Here is an 18072-nt window from a genome sequence, read left to right on the forward strand (position 1 = left end):
GGAGTGGATTCAGAGGAGTCAGTGAATTGAGAGCAACAACACAAGGACAAAACCGACACATGGACAACTATCTGAAATTAGTAAAAAACAATATTTTTAAAAAATATTCAATTTTTTAGATGTCCCTGTAAAACACACATAACAGATTCCACACTTTAAATATGTATCAGGTAAAGTTGAAGTCAAAACAATAAAGCTGTGTGAAAAACTAGGTACAGCTCAAGCTTCCATCTAAATGTATTCAGTTAAATTTAGTTTAATTATATAAAAGCAATTGACACTAAATATTTTCTCAAATCCGCCATCGATCTCCTGTTCCATCTTTCCCTCATAACTTGTTTTCGTGCCAACAAAGTTGGTCTTATTGAGGCTTTTTTTACTTTCATTAACTAAGCTTTCTGCCTTTAGAGTCTGGAATGTTGTTGTTTTTGTAACTCTTTTGTTGTTGTGAATCTGCTAGGATGTCCATACTGTGAAGATTGGCCATTGTCTTCAATGTTTTTTGTTGTCAACTAATGGATTTCATATAAACTGTGTTCAGACCCTTTACAGACTGACGGACAGCAGTACTTGCCTTTCCAAGATAACTGTTGACATCTTCTCTCACTTTGTGCATGCCACCCAGAAAACTAAAACCAGCAAAATGCTCAAAATGTTGTTTTTAGAGAAGTGATCACGGGCCGTTAACCAGGTATATTTGATCCACAACAAATTTGTAAATGTTCTGGAAGCAGCATAAAGTGACCTTTTTGTTATATTCACATTGAATCTCCAAAACTGATAAAAATGACACCCTTGTTGGCTCTGGTTAAAATGCTTGTATTGCCCTTTTGTAATTTATGCTTTACTTTATTAGATTTAATGAGGGATTCTGGCTTCTTTTATTAGTAATTCATGACTTCCTTTTTCCTGCATGATGTGACACCAGATGTTTTTCTTAGTTGGTCTTCAAGATGGTCTTTAACATTCATTCATTCATTCACACTTCATTATATTTTTATGGTGTTTTAATGTATATGATAGACCCACACAAAACAATACATAATTATTGGAATGAAAATAAGACCCGGTTTTCAACATAAATGCCTCAACTTTTCAGATTTGTGAAGTGTAAGCATTTATCTGTATTCAGATTACTTCAATCTGATACCTCTAAATAGAATCAAGTGCAGCCAATTTTCTTATATACGTGTAAGTTCACTGAATTCATTAGCTGTAATGTGACAAAATGTAAGAAAGTTCCAGGACTATGAATACTTTTGCAAAGCACTCTGAACAGATTTTCATCCTAGTTCCCAGAAAACCCTGAACCAGGCAATAAGGGGTTAATCCTCTTGCAGCTGATTATTCCTCGTGGCTAGCCAAGGTATTAAGTCCTCATTAGAAGAGATTTGTCACTTCATCACTCAAAACAAATGAAAAACACCAACTTGTAATCCTGAAAAAAACAAAAAAACCAATATTGACCCCAGACCGAGGAAGTCAGCTTTCTTCTACAAAATAAAGGGCTAATTTGGGTGAGTTTGGTGTTCGCAACACAGCATTGAATAGGAAGAGAACACAAGGAAGATGGAATGGAGAAGCATTGTCGTAAACAACAAAGCCAATAAATGGAGCCATATGACAGAAATCCATGTTGGATATTAAGTGGGGGTCTGTTAAGAAACTTGTCAGGGAAGGGGGATTAAAGCAAAGCTGCTTAGGACCCTAATTAAAGTCTGATGAAAACAGGACAATATAAACAGCAAAATGGACCTGGTTTAGTAGAGTTGTCCAGCGTTTCTCTGGTTGTTTTTTTTTTTTTTTTTTTTTTTTTTACAATGCAGGGAAGGGCAAAAGAGACACCATAAGACTTCATTTGGCGTTTTGAAATCTGCAGACTTTGGAGTTTTAACCTCCTGAAATTTGAGCATTTGTTTTTCTTTCCTCACTAAAGTTTCAACAAAACGTATGGGTTTGCATTCATTTCATTCAATGAAGAGTTTAAGCAGTTTATACTGGGTATATAAATAAATCAATTTATAAAAAAATCAAACCAACAATGCATTAACATCTATGTTGTTAACAGCTATTGACAATACATAAAAAGACACATGAAACAAATGCTAAGGGTCTATCCTATCCTGGTACTGTTTTTTTTTTTTTGTGATACCCAGAGGCCTTCTTGCTTATAAGCTGTAATCTGGTTATTGAGACAAAGAGTGCAAACTGTGGAAAAGATCTATCTTTCTGCTATGAGTTGCTTTATAAATGAAAAGGGAGTTTACCATATGTAATCAATAAAGTAGATAAAAAATTGGCATTGGTGATTGATCTTCTTATACTTTGGTCTGTAGGTGTACTTACAAAATATACAAAATGTTGTCTGAACTTTCAGTTTTAACTGTTAGTCTTCACCAGTTGTTTGGTATTTTATACTTCTGCCTACACAAATCAAGTTTTTCGCATGATTGCATGATTATTTCTAAATTACTATTTTTGAATGGAAAGGTACACAAAAAATCCAAATTAAGGTCTATCTCAGTTTTACAGTAATGGTTTGGTACATTTTAAGAGGTTATAAGTAGGTATAGACAATGAATTGATAAATGGATGTCACAATGATAAAAGCACCTGAAAGAGTCAGTGTAGTCAATTATTACATTTGAAAATTAGACTGAGCTGACATAGGTAATATGACCGCCCAGGGTTTACTTGAACACACCATAGCTCATGGGCTGCATGTCTGTTGTAAACAAAGACCCCTATGGCATGGGGTTTATAGGATGCTACAGGAGCTGGATTTAGATTTTTGTCTCTGATGTTCACATTTTGGTTGACATTATGGGTGAGTCCTTATGTAAATAAGAGCTACACACCTTATCAATGTTTAAAAATCACTGTAATCCCACAGTTAAAGCCCTTAGTGGTATTACAGAATTTAGTTTATCAAACTTCAAGACGCATTTACCTGCTTGGTGTGCCAAAGAAATGGCTTCTAGGTTTAAAGGCCTCAGGCACAAAAAATCTAATTTATTCAGTTATCATTATTTTAACAATATCATAAATTCTTGGAAATTTTTGCACACGTTTCACTATCAAACAGGTCGGGAAAAAATCAGCAGTTAAAGTGCTTTTTTCTGACTATTGCAGTTTTACTGTCAAGTTAATTTAGACTATTTCATTTTAGAATTTTTAGAATTACAAATTTACAATTTTAAAAGATAGAAGAAATAGAATTATGTAAACCTTTCCAAGATATGTTAGAATGGCTAATTACCGACAACTGCTAACAAAATGTGCCTGGCATCCTTGCTGTTAAATAGAAAAGAATGTTATATGTGAAAAGAAAAACTAATTGCATGATGTAAAATTTACAGATTTGAAATAAGAAGTTTCTATTGCTAAACTAAAAACATGGCTCTCTTAATGGGCTTCATTTCCCTAGAAGAGGCTTTGAACCAGAGCAAATAGAAAGCAAATAGAAAAACGGTTATCATCCAACATGTCTGAACCTTCTTTGAACTTATTGCTAGCTTTGAGTTTCAGTCCAAACTTGCTTTGATCTGACTTACTTTTAACCTGCAGCACCTCCTGCTGGACCTATCAAACAACTTCCATTGATGGTTGCCATTTCTGTTAAAACCGGTGTAAGGAGAGGTGTGGGAGTGACGGCAGCGCTGCATTCCTCTTGTCAATTGACAGGAGCCAGATGGAGGCTTACCTCTGCGCCAAGGCTGAGCTGAAGACAGGAGGGCAGCAGAGGAGAGAGGAAAGGGAGGGGGAAACCTTTTCAGGGAAAGGCGAGGGAAGGTGACAGAGGGAGGAAGAGAAAAGCTGGGCAGGGCTGCCTTTTAATAACTTCTGCTTCACAACCTGGTGAAAGTAAAGGAATTGAGGAAGAGAGGGAGTGGACATTGCTGTGTCTCCCTTGCAATCACTAGTATAAGGAGTGGGTTGGCAGTTTTCTTGGAAGATCATGGAAAGGACGAGGTTGAAGCTGCTGCTACTGCTGTGCTGCTGCTGGTGGGCACATTTCTTGATAGGTATGGGGAACAGCACTTTGCATTGTAACAGTACAATAGAGAACATTTCTTGTCTTTTTCACTGAGGGATTCGTGTGTTGGCAATAAATAGATGAGCTGCAGAGCTTTTTGACTGAGGCAATGTTTTTAAGACTACATTAATGCAAGTTGACTGTTGCTACCACGGCTTATCGTTAAACCCAATTTAAAGAGGCAGCTCTCACCGCCAGTCTGAAAAGCTGTAATTAGTGTACAGAATGTGTCAGTGGGTTTATCTGACAAGTACGTAGTGCAATATGTCTATGTCCAGCTGGCGCATTCATCACAAAACAGTCAGATTTAATTGGATTACTTCTCCTACTGAGGTCTAATGGTCATGTCGTCTCATCTTCAAATTATTTGTAAAACAGATTCCTCACACTAAGCATAACTGCCTGGTTGTCTGTATTTGAATCTGTCAGTCAATGTTACTTGACTTTGCAGTCACAATATGGTTGTTGAATTGTAGCCAATATATTAGGCTTAGCAATAACACTCCTTAAAAATAATCTGTTAATGTTTTACACTGAGAGCTCTATGAGTGATATTAACAGCAGTGTTTTTCCACCAAGGTGCTCTCTGCGAGGTTGACATCAATGAGTGTGACAGCAATCCCTGCCAGAATGGCGCCACGTGCGAAGATGCTGCCAACTCCTACAGGTGTCACTGCCCCATGCCAGAGCAAGATCAGGAACCTTGGGGTGGACGTGACTGTGATGTCAAGTTACTTGGCTGTTGGCTGCACCAATGTCAACAGGGGGCAACCTGCATCCCCATATTGAACATCGACAGGACGCACGGTTACATCTGCATGTGCCCCCCTGGCTGGGGTGGAGAACACTGCAACAGTTTAACCACCTTCTCCTTTAACACAGAGGGTTATGTTCATATGCACCTGCCTGTTTTCAAGAACAGGACAAAACGAGAGGTTGTAGATAAAATCCAAGGACTCCACATGCAGCTACGTTTCAAGAGTACTCTACCCAACATGGTGCTGTACTACCGGGGCACCATGGAGCATTTTCTATCCCTGGAGCTTGTTAACGGCTTTATTCAGGCTACAGTAAACTGTGGGAGGTTACTGATGGTAGTTTACTCCAGCCCAGTCAATGATGGAGAATGGCACCAAGTGACTGTAACCATGGATGAAGGATTAGTTCTGACCGTCACAGGACCTGGTTGTAAGGAAGGATGCTCGGTGAGGAATGGAGGTCACAACTATCTGATTTTCGTCCAGCCCAGCTTTTTCCAACAGCTCTATATAGGAGGAATTCCTCATGAATATTCCCTTCACCTATCCAGTGGAAAGGGATTCATTGGCTGTATGGAAGACCTTAAGGTTGATCATAAACTGCTGCTACCTCAGGATCTGATCAGGGAGGAAAACAAGGGCTTGGAACTTGGATGTTCAAAAAAAGATTGGTGTTCTGAGGATGCCTGCCTGGACAAAGGAGAGTGTGTGGACATGTGGGTTCGTGCAAACTGCATATGTTATCGGCCATATTACGGCAGCAACTGTGAAAAAGGTAATGGTTCATGTATCTACAAAAGATAAATAATTAATCCATACTTCTTATGGATTGTTGAACGATTTAACTTTAACTTAAACAGTAAGTGAATTTACCAAATCTGCACATAAAGACAATTGTGTTTGCTAAACAAGGGTAAACAATTAGCTGTTTCTACAACAAAATGATTCCAATACACATCAGAACTATTTTTTTTTTATTCTTATAGCAGGCTAACTTGAAGCTTCTTGAGTAGTCTGCCTAAAGTACCGATTTCATTCTCAGTGAAGGTTGATGGTTTTGAGCTATATAAATCTAGAATATACTCAAATTTGTGCTGGCAATTCTAGTTTGTCAAAAATCTTTGTGTTGTATATTGTCTTTCCCTCCTAATATGGTTCAAATGGATGACTAAAAATGGCAAATTATGGTGGCATTCATGGCCATAATGACTCCATGTAAACTTTTGTCCAAAACTGGAAAATGCAGAACAGTATAACTCCTTAGGTGTTCTGTCAGTCTGATCCAGATATCACAGTTTCCCTTTTGTCTTTTCCCCTCCTGATTCAGAATACCAGTCATGGACGTTTGGCCATGAGAACACTAGCAGCTACTCTTCTGTCAACATTTCAAACAGCCATGGAGAAAACTTCACCATTTCCTTTTTAATGCGCTCCCTGAAACACAACGGCTTGCTCCTGCAGTTCCACCGAGAGGGAAAGTCCTACTTGACGGTCTATCTGAAGGAAAGCACTGTTGCCATCTACAGTCCTCACACAACTCTGCTGTCAGAAGCCAAGCAAGTCACTGATGGGAAGATTCATTTGGTGACCATAACGATTAACAATGGCCATGTGGTTTTTCCTAAAGCGAGAAATCATCGTGCCTTGGGCAATGTGAGTATCGAAGCAGGAGATGTGGCATTTATTGGAGGCCTTCCTCCAGACAAGAACATGAATGCCTGGGGTGGACACTTCAAGGGATGCCTGCAAGACATTCGACTAGATGAGAAACAAATGAGTTTTGGGGATCATCTGGAGGGTTTGGAGGTTTACCAATCAACAACGGAAAACATCCTTAAAGGATGTCACAGTGACAACACTTGCAAGGTAAAGGGGAAACTGACACATATACTGCATCATCTCAATTTCAATGACCTAAACTGAATTATATATACAAAAAAAGCACATTTTCAAACAAATTATTAATAAATTATTTGGCTGGCATTTTTGTCTGGAAAAGCTATATTTGAAATCACTTCCTTTGAAAAAATATATGAAATCCCAGACAATTGTTTTGTTATCATCCAAGAAAACTGTTGCACATAATATTGATCCAACACCTACAATCTCTTGGCATAAAATCTGGTGCCTAGCAAATTATTCAGTCATTTAATTTCTCTTTTTAAGGTACAGCCTTAAATGTCAGTGCATTTTATAGTTATTTTATGTGATAGACCAGCACAAATTATGACTATAGTGAAGTCAATATTTATTGAGCCATCTTTCATTTTACTTACAGATGTAAGTTTTTGCGTATGTCTCTACCAGCATTGTTCATCTAGAGATTAAAGCTCAAACAGTCATCTTGGATGGAGAATGTGTGTGAACATCAATTATCAAGTATCACCAAGATTCGAAATTCAAATTAGTTCTTGACATTTTCCTTACCATTCTAACACATAAATATGCTTTGATTTAACAATCCAACTGTGGCTCTCTGGCTATCTAACACATTTTCCTCTGGGACCTAACTGCAGTTACCTACAGTAATCTTTTCATTACAAACAGAGCTGTGGATCTCTGCAGCACTTCAATAGTCACTTGTTTGCTTCTTTTCTTTTGTCCTAACCTGCTTTGCACTTTTGCTTGTTCTTCAGGATGCTATTTGTTCACTAATGCTCACTAACAAACTCCTAAACCTTTCACACAAAACCTGGATTTATAATTTAATTTAATTACACACTCAAACTGTTTGCAATTGTTGGTAATTAGTTGTTAATAATCGAATGACGTCTGAATGCAGTTGAATGAACTTGATTTTATTGATACAAATGTATTCCACAATTTTCAAACTTTTACTGTGAATTTATTTTGAATTTGTGAACCCAGGGAAACATTTATCAATACTTTTGCAAGACATTCCAAGTTTACCCTATTGACTCAGTCTGAATGTATAATCCTTTGATCTGAAAGTCACCATTTAATCCCTGTGCAGCTTTTACTGAGGTGGGTTCATCAGGTGAGAGATTTTACAGCTGATCATTTAATCCCCCAATCTGTGCTCTGTTCGCAGGATAACCCCTGTTTTAATAACGGACAATGTCAGGTCACTTGGAATGACTTCAGGTGTGTGTGTCCCGTTAACTTCTCTGGCCAGCTGTGTGAAACACGCCTGTGGTGCATTGAAAAGCCGTGTTTTAAAGGTGCAAGCTGTGTGGATCTAACGGATGGTTATGAATGTGAGGGGTAATTCTTTTCTGTCTTAAAAAAAGCATCATTGCTTATTTTGTTAAGATATTTGTGCGAAACATATTTGCAGAGATCTTTTCAAAATAAGACTCAAACTGACTCCCTCATGTGTGTTGTTCTACAGGTTTAACAGAAGCTGCCTTTCAGGACAACTCTCTTCAGTATGTTGCCAACAGCTCCCTGGTGAACCCTGTGACCAACATCACCATGGCCATACGGACACGGGACGAAAATGGGATCTTGTTGCGTTCTGAAGGCAGAGATGAGATGTTTTGTCTGGGATTATTAAACGGCAGTCTGCTGGTCAAACTGGACAGTGGGGTAGGAGAGGAACTGCTGGCTTTTATGAGTGTTGGGACCATTGCAGATGGGGCATGGCATGAGATCCAGCTCAGTATGGTCAACCCTCTGTTTTCAGTGTCTCGTTGGCACCTCAATGTCGATGGGCAAAGGGCAGGTGGCAGCTTTGGAGTTGGGGGCAACCTAAACTTTCTAAATAATAGCAAAGTTTGGCTGGCAGAAAACTACACTGGATGTTTACGAGAAGTGAGAATAGGTGGTGTCTACCTACCTCTCATAAAAGTACCAGATAACCCTCAGCGAAGCCAGTTTTCCAGGATCAGTGGGCATGAGCCAAGCATTGGATGTCAAGGCTCACCAGTTTGTAATTCCCAGCCCTGTCTAAACCAGGGTGTGTGTCAGGACCAATTTAACAAGTTTAACTGCAGCTGCAGACCTGGATGGGAAGGGGACTTCTGCGAGAAGGAGATCAATGAATGCTCTTCAGCTCCCTGTGTCTATGGTCACTGTAAAGACCTCGTGGCAGACTACCAGTGTGAATGTGAACCTGGATACAAAGGGAAAAACTGTCAGGATGAGGTGAATAACTGCCTGGAGTTCAGCTGTGTTAATGGAGGAGTCTGTGCAGAAAGTACAGGAACCCATACATGTTCATGTCCCCATGGGTACAAGGGTGCACGTTGCCAGTGAGTACACACCATTCCGTTTTACATTAGGAGCATCTCTGCATATTGATACTGTTTATGATAAAATAGCTCATGTATGCAGGATAATACTGCATGTATATGCTGAACTAACCATATGCACCCATGATAATATTTTGACAGCCTCAGGAGAACAGCAATTTGAAAGTGAGTTGAGTTAAGCATGTGGAAATATGCCTAACAACCAGTAACAAACCATTTAGGTTCAATATCTCAATCACGATTGAGCATAAATCATTAGAAGATGGATACACCATTGTCATAAAATATGACAACAACACAATACTCAGGTCTAAAGTTTAAATTATGCTCATCTGGTATAAAAGTCCCAAAGGGGGCCAAGAAGATACCCCTGCCACCCAATATCAGCAGCCAGACCTGAACATACAAGACAGGATGGATCCATTCATTCATGTTGAAATTCTAACCCTAAATTGTGACTTTCACAGCTGAACTCAAAGCTCATTGGTCCTGAGCTTCCTGTGTTCTGAGCTGATGGTAGGGGCACCTGTTATGGTCTTCTGCTGCTGTAGCCAATCTGCTTTAAGTTTTAATGTGTTGTGTGCTCAGAGATGGTATCGTATGTTGTAATGTGTTACTATTTGAGCTACTGTTGTTGTTTTATCACCTGAAACCAGTCTGGTCATTTTCCTCTAATCGCCAAGGTATTTTTCCCCACACATCTGAATATGTTCTTGTTTTTGGACCACTTTCTATTAATTAATTCTAAATCAATCACTTAATCTGGATGGCCTCTGGTAATAAAGTAAAAAATCTTGGTGTTATTTTCGACCAAGACATGTAATTTAAATCCCATATTATTAATAGCTTTCCAGAGTTTCCTTTTTTCACCTCAGGAATATTGCCAAAATTAGAAACATTCTGTCCAGGAGCGATGCTGAAAAACTAGTCCATGCATTTGTTACTTCAAGACTGGACTATTGTAATTATTTACTATCAGGAAGTCCACAAAATGTAGTTCAAAGTCTTCAGCTGATCCAAAATGCTGCCGCAAGAGTTCTGATGAAAATCAACAAGAGGGATCATATTTCTCCAATTTTAGCTTCCCTTCATTGGCTTCCTGTTAAATCAAGAATACAATTTACAAAATGTATTCTAACGTATAAAGCCCTTAACAATCAAGCTCCATCATATATCAGAGCTCTGATTACCCCATATGTTCCTAACAGAGCACTTCGCTCTCAGACTGCAGGTCTGCTGGTGGTTCCTAGAGTCTCTAAAAGTAGAATGGGAGGCAGATCCTTTAGCTATCAGGCTCCTCTCCTGTGGAACCAACTCCCAGTTTTGGTCTGTGAGGCAGACACCCTGTCTACCTTTAAGACTAATCTTAAAACTTTCCTTTTTGACAAAGCTTATAGTTAGAGTGGCTCATGTCACCCTGAGCTATCTCTATAGTTATGCTGCACAGAGCATAAATGCTGCAGATGTGTCTGCACGTCTCATTTTTGCACTGAGCATACGTGTGTCGAGCATAAACCATCCGTTAGAATGCAAAAACATGGAAGTTAGGTCAATCAGCAACTTTGGTTCTTAAATTGTCCAATCCTTAAACATACTTTTGCGTGTTTATGTTTCTCCATGATGGACTGTAAATGGCTAGTGTGCCAAGAGTTTTTTTTATGATTTTCTGAGATTATTCAAAACTAGTTGTCAGTGAAGAAGAATTTCTGTGTTTTTACTGTCATTTCTAATGTCAAAGAAAATAAATTGTGTGCTTGTGTTTCTAATAGATGGCGTCTCCCTCCAGTAGCTTGTGATGCAAATATGGATTGTCTCAATGGTGGGATTTGTATAGGAGGCAACTGCACCTGCAAACCTGGATACACCAGCTTCAGGTAAACCCCTTATACCATGCATGTTTAACTCTACGTGCACCACTTAGCAAGGTGTTTTTCTTATGTATGTCCTTGTAAGAAGCATGCACGTATATGTCTGTATGTTGGTCCCCCCCCCCCGTCAGTCAGTGTTTTGCAAAACCTTCTGATGTGTTTCAGGTGTGAGACGGAAATAGATGAGTGTGAGTCCAGTCCTTGTCAAAATGGAGCCACCTGTCTGAACCGCCTCAACCACTTCCAATGTGTTTGTGTCCCAGGCTTCAGTGGCAAATTATGTGAGAACAATGTAAGTTGAGCATATTCTGGATGTTGAGCCACTTTCATAACACATGTTCAGGATTTGAAGTTTAAAATCTAATGTTGCTTTAAATACAAATCGTGCTGGGACATTGTTAAAATGAAAGAATGGATCGCTCCAAGGAGTTCAGAAAACTCCAGCCTGGTTCTGTGATACGAGTCCACCTGTGAAATTTCCTCAGTGAACATTCACCAATTCACTGAATATTCCACATAGGCCATGGGCCAGATTCTGGCCCTATGTGGAATTATAAAACTTTATTCATACATGTGCATCAACCTTGTATACATTTGACATTATACAATTTTATACATTATTGCACAATTTCAATTAATTTCACAAAGAAGCCATAACTGACACATCTGTGTCTGTTTACACCTCATATTTACATCTAAACCTTTGCACATGCATCATTATAATTCATCATCTAACCCTCTAAGTCCTCATTATCGTTAGTATATATTCCATCACTTACATTCTCATTTTATGGGGAGTAATCTCTCAGCTGACTGAATATTCAAATCACAGGCAGTAGGAGGCCAGATATTCTTAAGACCCTGTGTTTCACTAATGAGCATCCTTACTCCCCAGTAATATACCGATTTTGTAGTTTCTTCTGGTAATTCTGGTACTGGTGAGCAAGGCCTGATAGAACCACCCTCAGATCTGTCAGAGTTATTATTAGCAGTACCAGTTCTACTACTTGTACTGGCAGAACTCCACTTATCACATAGTGTTTATATACTACTGTCCACAAAGACCATCTCACTTTTATTTCACCTCGATTGCTTTAGAAACTGAAGGATTGGATACTTCAGCTTAAGTTTTTTCTTAAAATATGAAAAGGAAACACAAGGCTTCATATTCAGTTTTTCAGTTTCCTGGATGATATCTACAAATAATGGATGTGAGTTTTGTACATCTTCGTATTTCATTATTTTTATGATACAACCTACAATAACAGTCTCACAAAATGTTCCAAATGGTGCTTTGAAAAAGTCTCTCAGGTGTTCCTGACTGCTTCTTTTCTTGGACAGTATGCGTGTGTAGGATTTGTAATGCGATCTGTAGTACCGCATTTCAATAGCAACATCTTTTCCTAGTGTGTGTAGAAGGATTCTTTCATCATTGTGAACCTCTGCAGCCTTGATCAAGTTGTCACCTAAAACAACAAGGCCATAAATATTTTAAAATAAATTGTCAGTTTGATTTAACTTATGAAAGAAATTCAAGACTAGTGAAAGAGAGAGGAGATTAATACTTCAAAAAACTACCAAACTTTAAAGTTGAAAACACAACATTATTACTAAAATGAACATTGTGTTCTATACATCAGGCCTTCATAATTGATATTGTTTGGTTATACAGTACCAATAAACCTTTAAGATTAACTTTTTAATTCTGCCATGACTCATCAAAACACGGTACAGGGTAATTATAATGAATATTCTATCAATGAGTCTCCAACGTTTAATAAATAACGCACACATTCCTGAACTGGTCAATTATCCAACTATTAAAGGAATTTACTGAAATATTTTAACTACACCAGGGAGAGTAAAAATATTCATAGATTGCAAAATATTCATGCTAACAATAGTAAACAAAATACCACTTACCACTTTGGTATTCACATAGCGAATGTTTTTCCCCCTGCCTTTGTTTTTTTCTTGTAACTGGATCTTGGATACCGTATTTTTCGGACTATAAGTCGCCTCAGAATATAAATTGCATCAGTCAAAAAATTTGTCATAAAGATGGGAAAAAAAAACATAAGTCACACCAGACTATACGCATTTATTTAGACATTTATTTCACACAATCCAAGACTAAAAACTGATATTTAATCTGGTAAGCCAATTTATTAAATTACACAGCATCCACAGCCGGCTGAGTGACATGGAAGATATGTGGGCAGATGAATGGGGTAAAATAGCAACTCCAACTAGCAAGGTTTTATCCAGCACATTTCAGTGTAACAGGCCTTTACACTGAGTTCACGTTTTTCTGAGAACACATTGAAATATTTGGCAAAACTAACAAATGAAAGATTATCTACATTACCTGAACAAAGATTATGAAAATACTATGCATACTTCCTGATAGAAATGTCTTCAAAATGCATATAGCCTAATTGTAGCTACTTTCTTTAAATGTTGAGTTTTCCACATAACGTACGGGTAATGGTGACCCCTGAGGGAAACTGGGGAAACTTGATAGTCACGTGACAGGGTTACAAGTACTACGTTTCCCCCTGTGGACCAACATCACTATTACACGTTTTTCAGTGAGACTGGGTTGGAACAGCAGAATTAACTATATCTACTCTAACTGCATAAAAAAAGATTTCTCTCATTTATTTTAATTATTCCTTGGCTTTGACATGCTATTAAAAACACATTGTTTTTAAACCTATAGAGGTAATTATCAGCTTCACGTATGACACTGAGAGCTAGGGTTGAAATTCATCCAGTTAGGTATAAATAATACTCCACACTGTTTTTGCAGAAAGGGGAGCACAAGGAAGGAGTTCCCTGGCTGGCAGTGACCATCCCCCTTATCACCCTGTGTGTGCTGTTAGCCATCCTGACGGTGTTTTTCCTGATCATGACAGCACGGAAGAAGCGGCAGTCGGAGGGCACATACAGCCCTAGCTCACAGGAGGTGGCTGGTGCAAGGCTGGAAATGGGTAGTGTGCTCAAAGTGCCACCAGAGGAGAGGTTGATCTAAGCCTTAAGTTGCCGCCACAATTTTACATCCAAAGGATGCATATAAAGGTCAGAGAGAACATATATTTGGCAGTGTCATACTGCTTTGACCTCTATCCCAACAGAGAAGAGACGGTGAGGAAGTTTGTAACTTCCTGGAATAACTACTGACGTTGGATTCATCGGTAAATGCTGAACAAAATAAACTTTTACTTCTGATTTCCAGTGATGATACAATGATTAATATGGCTGCTTGTGCAAAAAAAAAAAAAAAAAAAAAAAAAAAAGTTTCTCTATGTATTTTATGTATTTTATATAGTGTTGCAGTGAAATTTGCACAGCAGTCTATTTAACTGTGAGTTCTGGAAATGTTTTTGAGACGCAGGATAATTTTTTTACTTTTTAATTCAATATTTTGTACCTGATTTACTTGTCCTTCTTTTTTCACCAAAATGGTTTCATGTGAGCTGTTTTTGCCTAAAGCTCTTAGGATTAAAAAAAAAAACTATGTTTTTTCTGCATAAATGTCTTTACGATTCATGTGGTGGAGCTTTGCCTCAGAAATGAAATCATGGATGAACATCTATCCAGCCTTTTGCAAACAGTAATACTGCTGAATGTAGGTATGTCCCAATCAGGATTTATTTTGTCGCTGACACCGATCACTTAATATGCATCAGCCAATACTGAGTCTCCATCTGATATATCATATCTAATAAAATCAATCCGGTATATACACTGTAGTCTATATTAAAATTGTAGTTTTAAAGTGCAGGAAAATAGCGTACTATATTTGATCAGTATTCCAACTTACCAATGATCATCAGTATGCTGCTGCCTCTCTTGCTCTTCCTCTTCTTGAGTTAGGGTGGGTTTGGTATTTTATCCCTACAGGTATTTTCTGCTGGCCACTTTTAATGTGAAGCTCCTACTCAGGTTAACACAAGCTATAATACGGCTTTAAAAGACAAGAAAATTGGCAATGATAATTTGAAATGTAACTATGTGGAATGCTCATCAAACTGAGGGTACAGTGGGCATAGTCAGACAGTACATTAGGAGCAGGTATGCTGAACATGAAAAATGTGACTGGGATCCTACGGCAATACATGAAATTGGATCGGGACATCCGCAGCTGTATTATTTCATTAGTGTAAACTGTATGATTCAAAAGGCTAACCCTGCTTCCCATCTTTCTCACTGTCTTTTTTTTTGAGTGTTTGTCCTCAGTTTTGTATTTTTTGGACTGCATGTACAAGTTGCACAAGGTGCACAAGTTGAAGTCACTGTATCTCCTTCTGTATATGGGGGGGGGGGGGGGGTATTTAAAGTATTTCATTATAAATGCGGTTGCTGGGGTCAACATGTCAGAAAATGGTCAAAAAGGGGATTTTTCAGTTTGCTGAGAACATCTGCTTGAATTACAGATTTATTAAATCACAGGTGTTAACTTTTTTGTCTTCAACAATTTCTTGTGCAAACCTTGTCTACCTAACTGAGAAAAATAATACTGTAATACTTCCAGATAATGACTTCTGTTTACTATTTGACAGTCAATGTAATAATACAAGAAGAATTGAATTTCACATTATTATCTGTTAGTTACTTAGTAGTATTAAGATTAGTCTAGATTAACTCAGAATTAGTCCACAAGTCTGATGCTACCATACTTACCTGTGCTCAGAGATACATAAAATACTTACCTGCCTTTTAATAACTTCTCACCGGTGCTGCTAATTTCTCAAAATCACTTAAAGAAGTTGCTATTAAAATTAATGAAAGGTGCTTATTTGACATTAAACCAGTCTAACACACTGCCTTCCTATTACATTAGTGGTAGTGAAGAATAATTTACATAAATGTTGATGTATAAAACAGGACGCATGATACAATATATCATATGATTAAGTAAGATTAGCACATGGCCAGTGGAACCATGTGTCTGGTACTAACAATGTAATCTCTGAAGTTAATTTATCATTCCCTGTTATCCAAATGTCTACTTTTTAAGTTGTTCTTGTAAATTATGTTTTAAATGTAACCCAAGGTAAAAACTGGATATTGAAGTAGTTAAGACTAAATGAAGCAAATGCCTACAGCCTGGTTAAAAACAAAATGCTGTTAAATCTGAAAGTGAAAGTTGGAGATGTGCAGTATTTCTTCATTCTTGTGCTAGTGTCCAAGAATAAGGCTTTTACTTTTATCTGGAATTAGGGAGTTTAATATAAATTAGGGAGTTTAATATAAACCTCTGATGTCTAGATGAAGAGTTGTGATAAATGTGAATTGTAAATTAATGTACATTAAGGCCAAACTGTCTTTTGCTGCTGTTTTCTTTCTGCATATGCCATTTTCTTTTTAATATTGGTAAGAAACTATGAACACAAATCAACATATACAACTCTCATGACTTGGGGTTTGCATAGTACGCTTCATGGTTGAGGTTTTAATGTGGAAAAGCATCAGGAAGTGTTGCATTTTAACCTGATCAGGTGAACAGTAATTAGAAGGCTAGAATTAGTAATGAGAGAATACAGAGAACCCAATAGCTTCCTAATAATGTTAGTGTCATATTATTATACTAATGTGTTATGTCCCATATTTCCCCACTATGACAATAAAGGAATTTCTATTCAATTATTAGTTACTGACCTAACTCCCTCTTTGCTAATTTTGTTGAGGTACATGACTCATTGTTGACCTAATGTGATCAAATCAAGCCCCATCTAAAAAATTATACTTGCAGTTGGCATTCCTATAGGTCAGTTAATGTTTAGACATAGAAATACAGACATATGTGCATTGGTGCAACACTAATATGTGCCTTGATGTTTGATTGAATTCATGAAACTGATGCGACCTGTTATTGACTTCAGATATAATTAAGTTCTGTGTAGTCTGCTAAGGAGAGGCACCTGACAGACAGCTACCTGTGGAAGGTTCAGACTCCCTCAGTTCATACAGTGCTGAAAGCAGCAGCATTTTGTACAGATATAAAGATACATTTAATACATGAAACATATATGCAATAGTAGAAAGGTAATGATCTTGCACTGAATCATTTTGATCAATACTGTAGTATGCTCAGCTTTGGTAAATAGGCTTAAATGAAACAATTCCAATTATTTTCACGTTCATACCAAATAGAATATAATAGTTCCCTCAAATTGTGTAATGTGAGCCATCAGTTTCACTGACTATACCTCAGCTTGAGTTTAGAAGCCTCATTGTGTCAAAACCTGTTTGATCAATTTGTGTTGCTGACTTCTGTTGATCCGATGTCATTGGCATGGTTTTAAGAGATGTCCACATGGATGACAACTCTTCATGTGCGCTGACTGTAGCTGTCTATGTGAACAAGATGTGTATTTGAGAAGGAAGATGTATATTTTCAATGTTGATAGTTTGTCTATGTTTTATGTATGTGTAAATAGACAAATGTGGTTTGTAAACACACTTGGATTTTCATTTGATTTCAGTGTTAAGGTAAAAAAATAAAATACAGTGGATTTACCAAGTAGGTATGTTTCTATTTTCTAAGAAACTTTGTGTTCTCTTTCATAGAAAATGTATATTTCAATATGTTCAATTTGTAGAAAAAATATTATTTTAAAGGGTTCAATAGAATAAAATAGAATAGAAATACCTTTATTGTCCCACTATGGGGAAATTCAGGCATGACAGTAGCAAAATCACATAGGATACACCTAAGTTACACACCAGGTTAAGTAATGTAATCAAAACTTTACTTTAAAGCTAAGCTGTGAACCAGAAGAGAATTACCTTATTAGAAAGGGGAAAAATATCACAAATCAAGACTCTTCACCATGTGTTACCATAGTGATTTTTTTTAGGCAGACACTGGCTCAGGATGCACACAGATAACATATAATACACAGACACAACAACACATAACATTTCCACACTTGTTTATTGCTGTAATATAAATTAAAAAAGGTGATGTACAGACCTTTTATTATTATAATATTGCACACTTATTAATGATAACATGGCATATTCAGATAAAAGTGCAATATTTTTAATGTTGATGGGACATTAGAATTTCCTTCAGAATTCTTGTGATACTTCCTTCCATAATAAGTTTTTTTTATTTTTAAAAAACAAAACAGAATATACTTTAGCACCCCTTAGTTATAACACAGAGATCCATGTTTACTTTGTAA

The 18072-nt window shown here is 37.4% G+C and overlaps 1 protein-coding gene across 2 annotated transcripts in view; it reads left to right on the forward strand.

Moving 5' to 3' along the window:
- Nucleotides 1–14175, forward strand: part of LOC105915352 (protein crumbs homolog 2) — a 37293-nt gene extending 23118 nt beyond the window's left edge. For both annotated transcript variants that reach the window (XM_021308905.2, XM_012849427.3), the window contains 7 exons: nt 4616–5569; nt 6122–6660; nt 7847–8012; nt 8147–9008; nt 10778–10882; nt 11042–11168; nt 13689–14175. In XM_021308905.2, coding sequence (XP_021164580.2) covers nt 4616–5569; nt 6122–6660; nt 7847–8012; nt 8147–9008; nt 10778–10882; nt 11042–11168; nt 13689–13910 — 2975 coding nt within the window. In that variant the 3' untranslated portion in view covers nt 13911–14175. The remainder of the gene's footprint in view (nt 1–4615; nt 5570–6121; nt 6661–7846; nt 8013–8146; nt 9009–10777; nt 10883–11041; nt 11169–13688) is intronic.
- The last annotated feature ends 3897 nt before the right edge of the window (nt 14176–18072 follow it).

Source organism: Fundulus heteroclitus, unplaced genomic scaffold (assembly GCF_011125445.2).
Source record: "Fundulus heteroclitus isolate FHET01 unplaced genomic scaffold, MU-UCD_Fhet_4.1 scaffold_396, whole genome shotgun sequence".
NCBI classification, from domain to species: Eukaryota; Metazoa; Chordata; class Actinopteri; order Cyprinodontiformes; family Fundulidae; genus Fundulus; species Fundulus heteroclitus.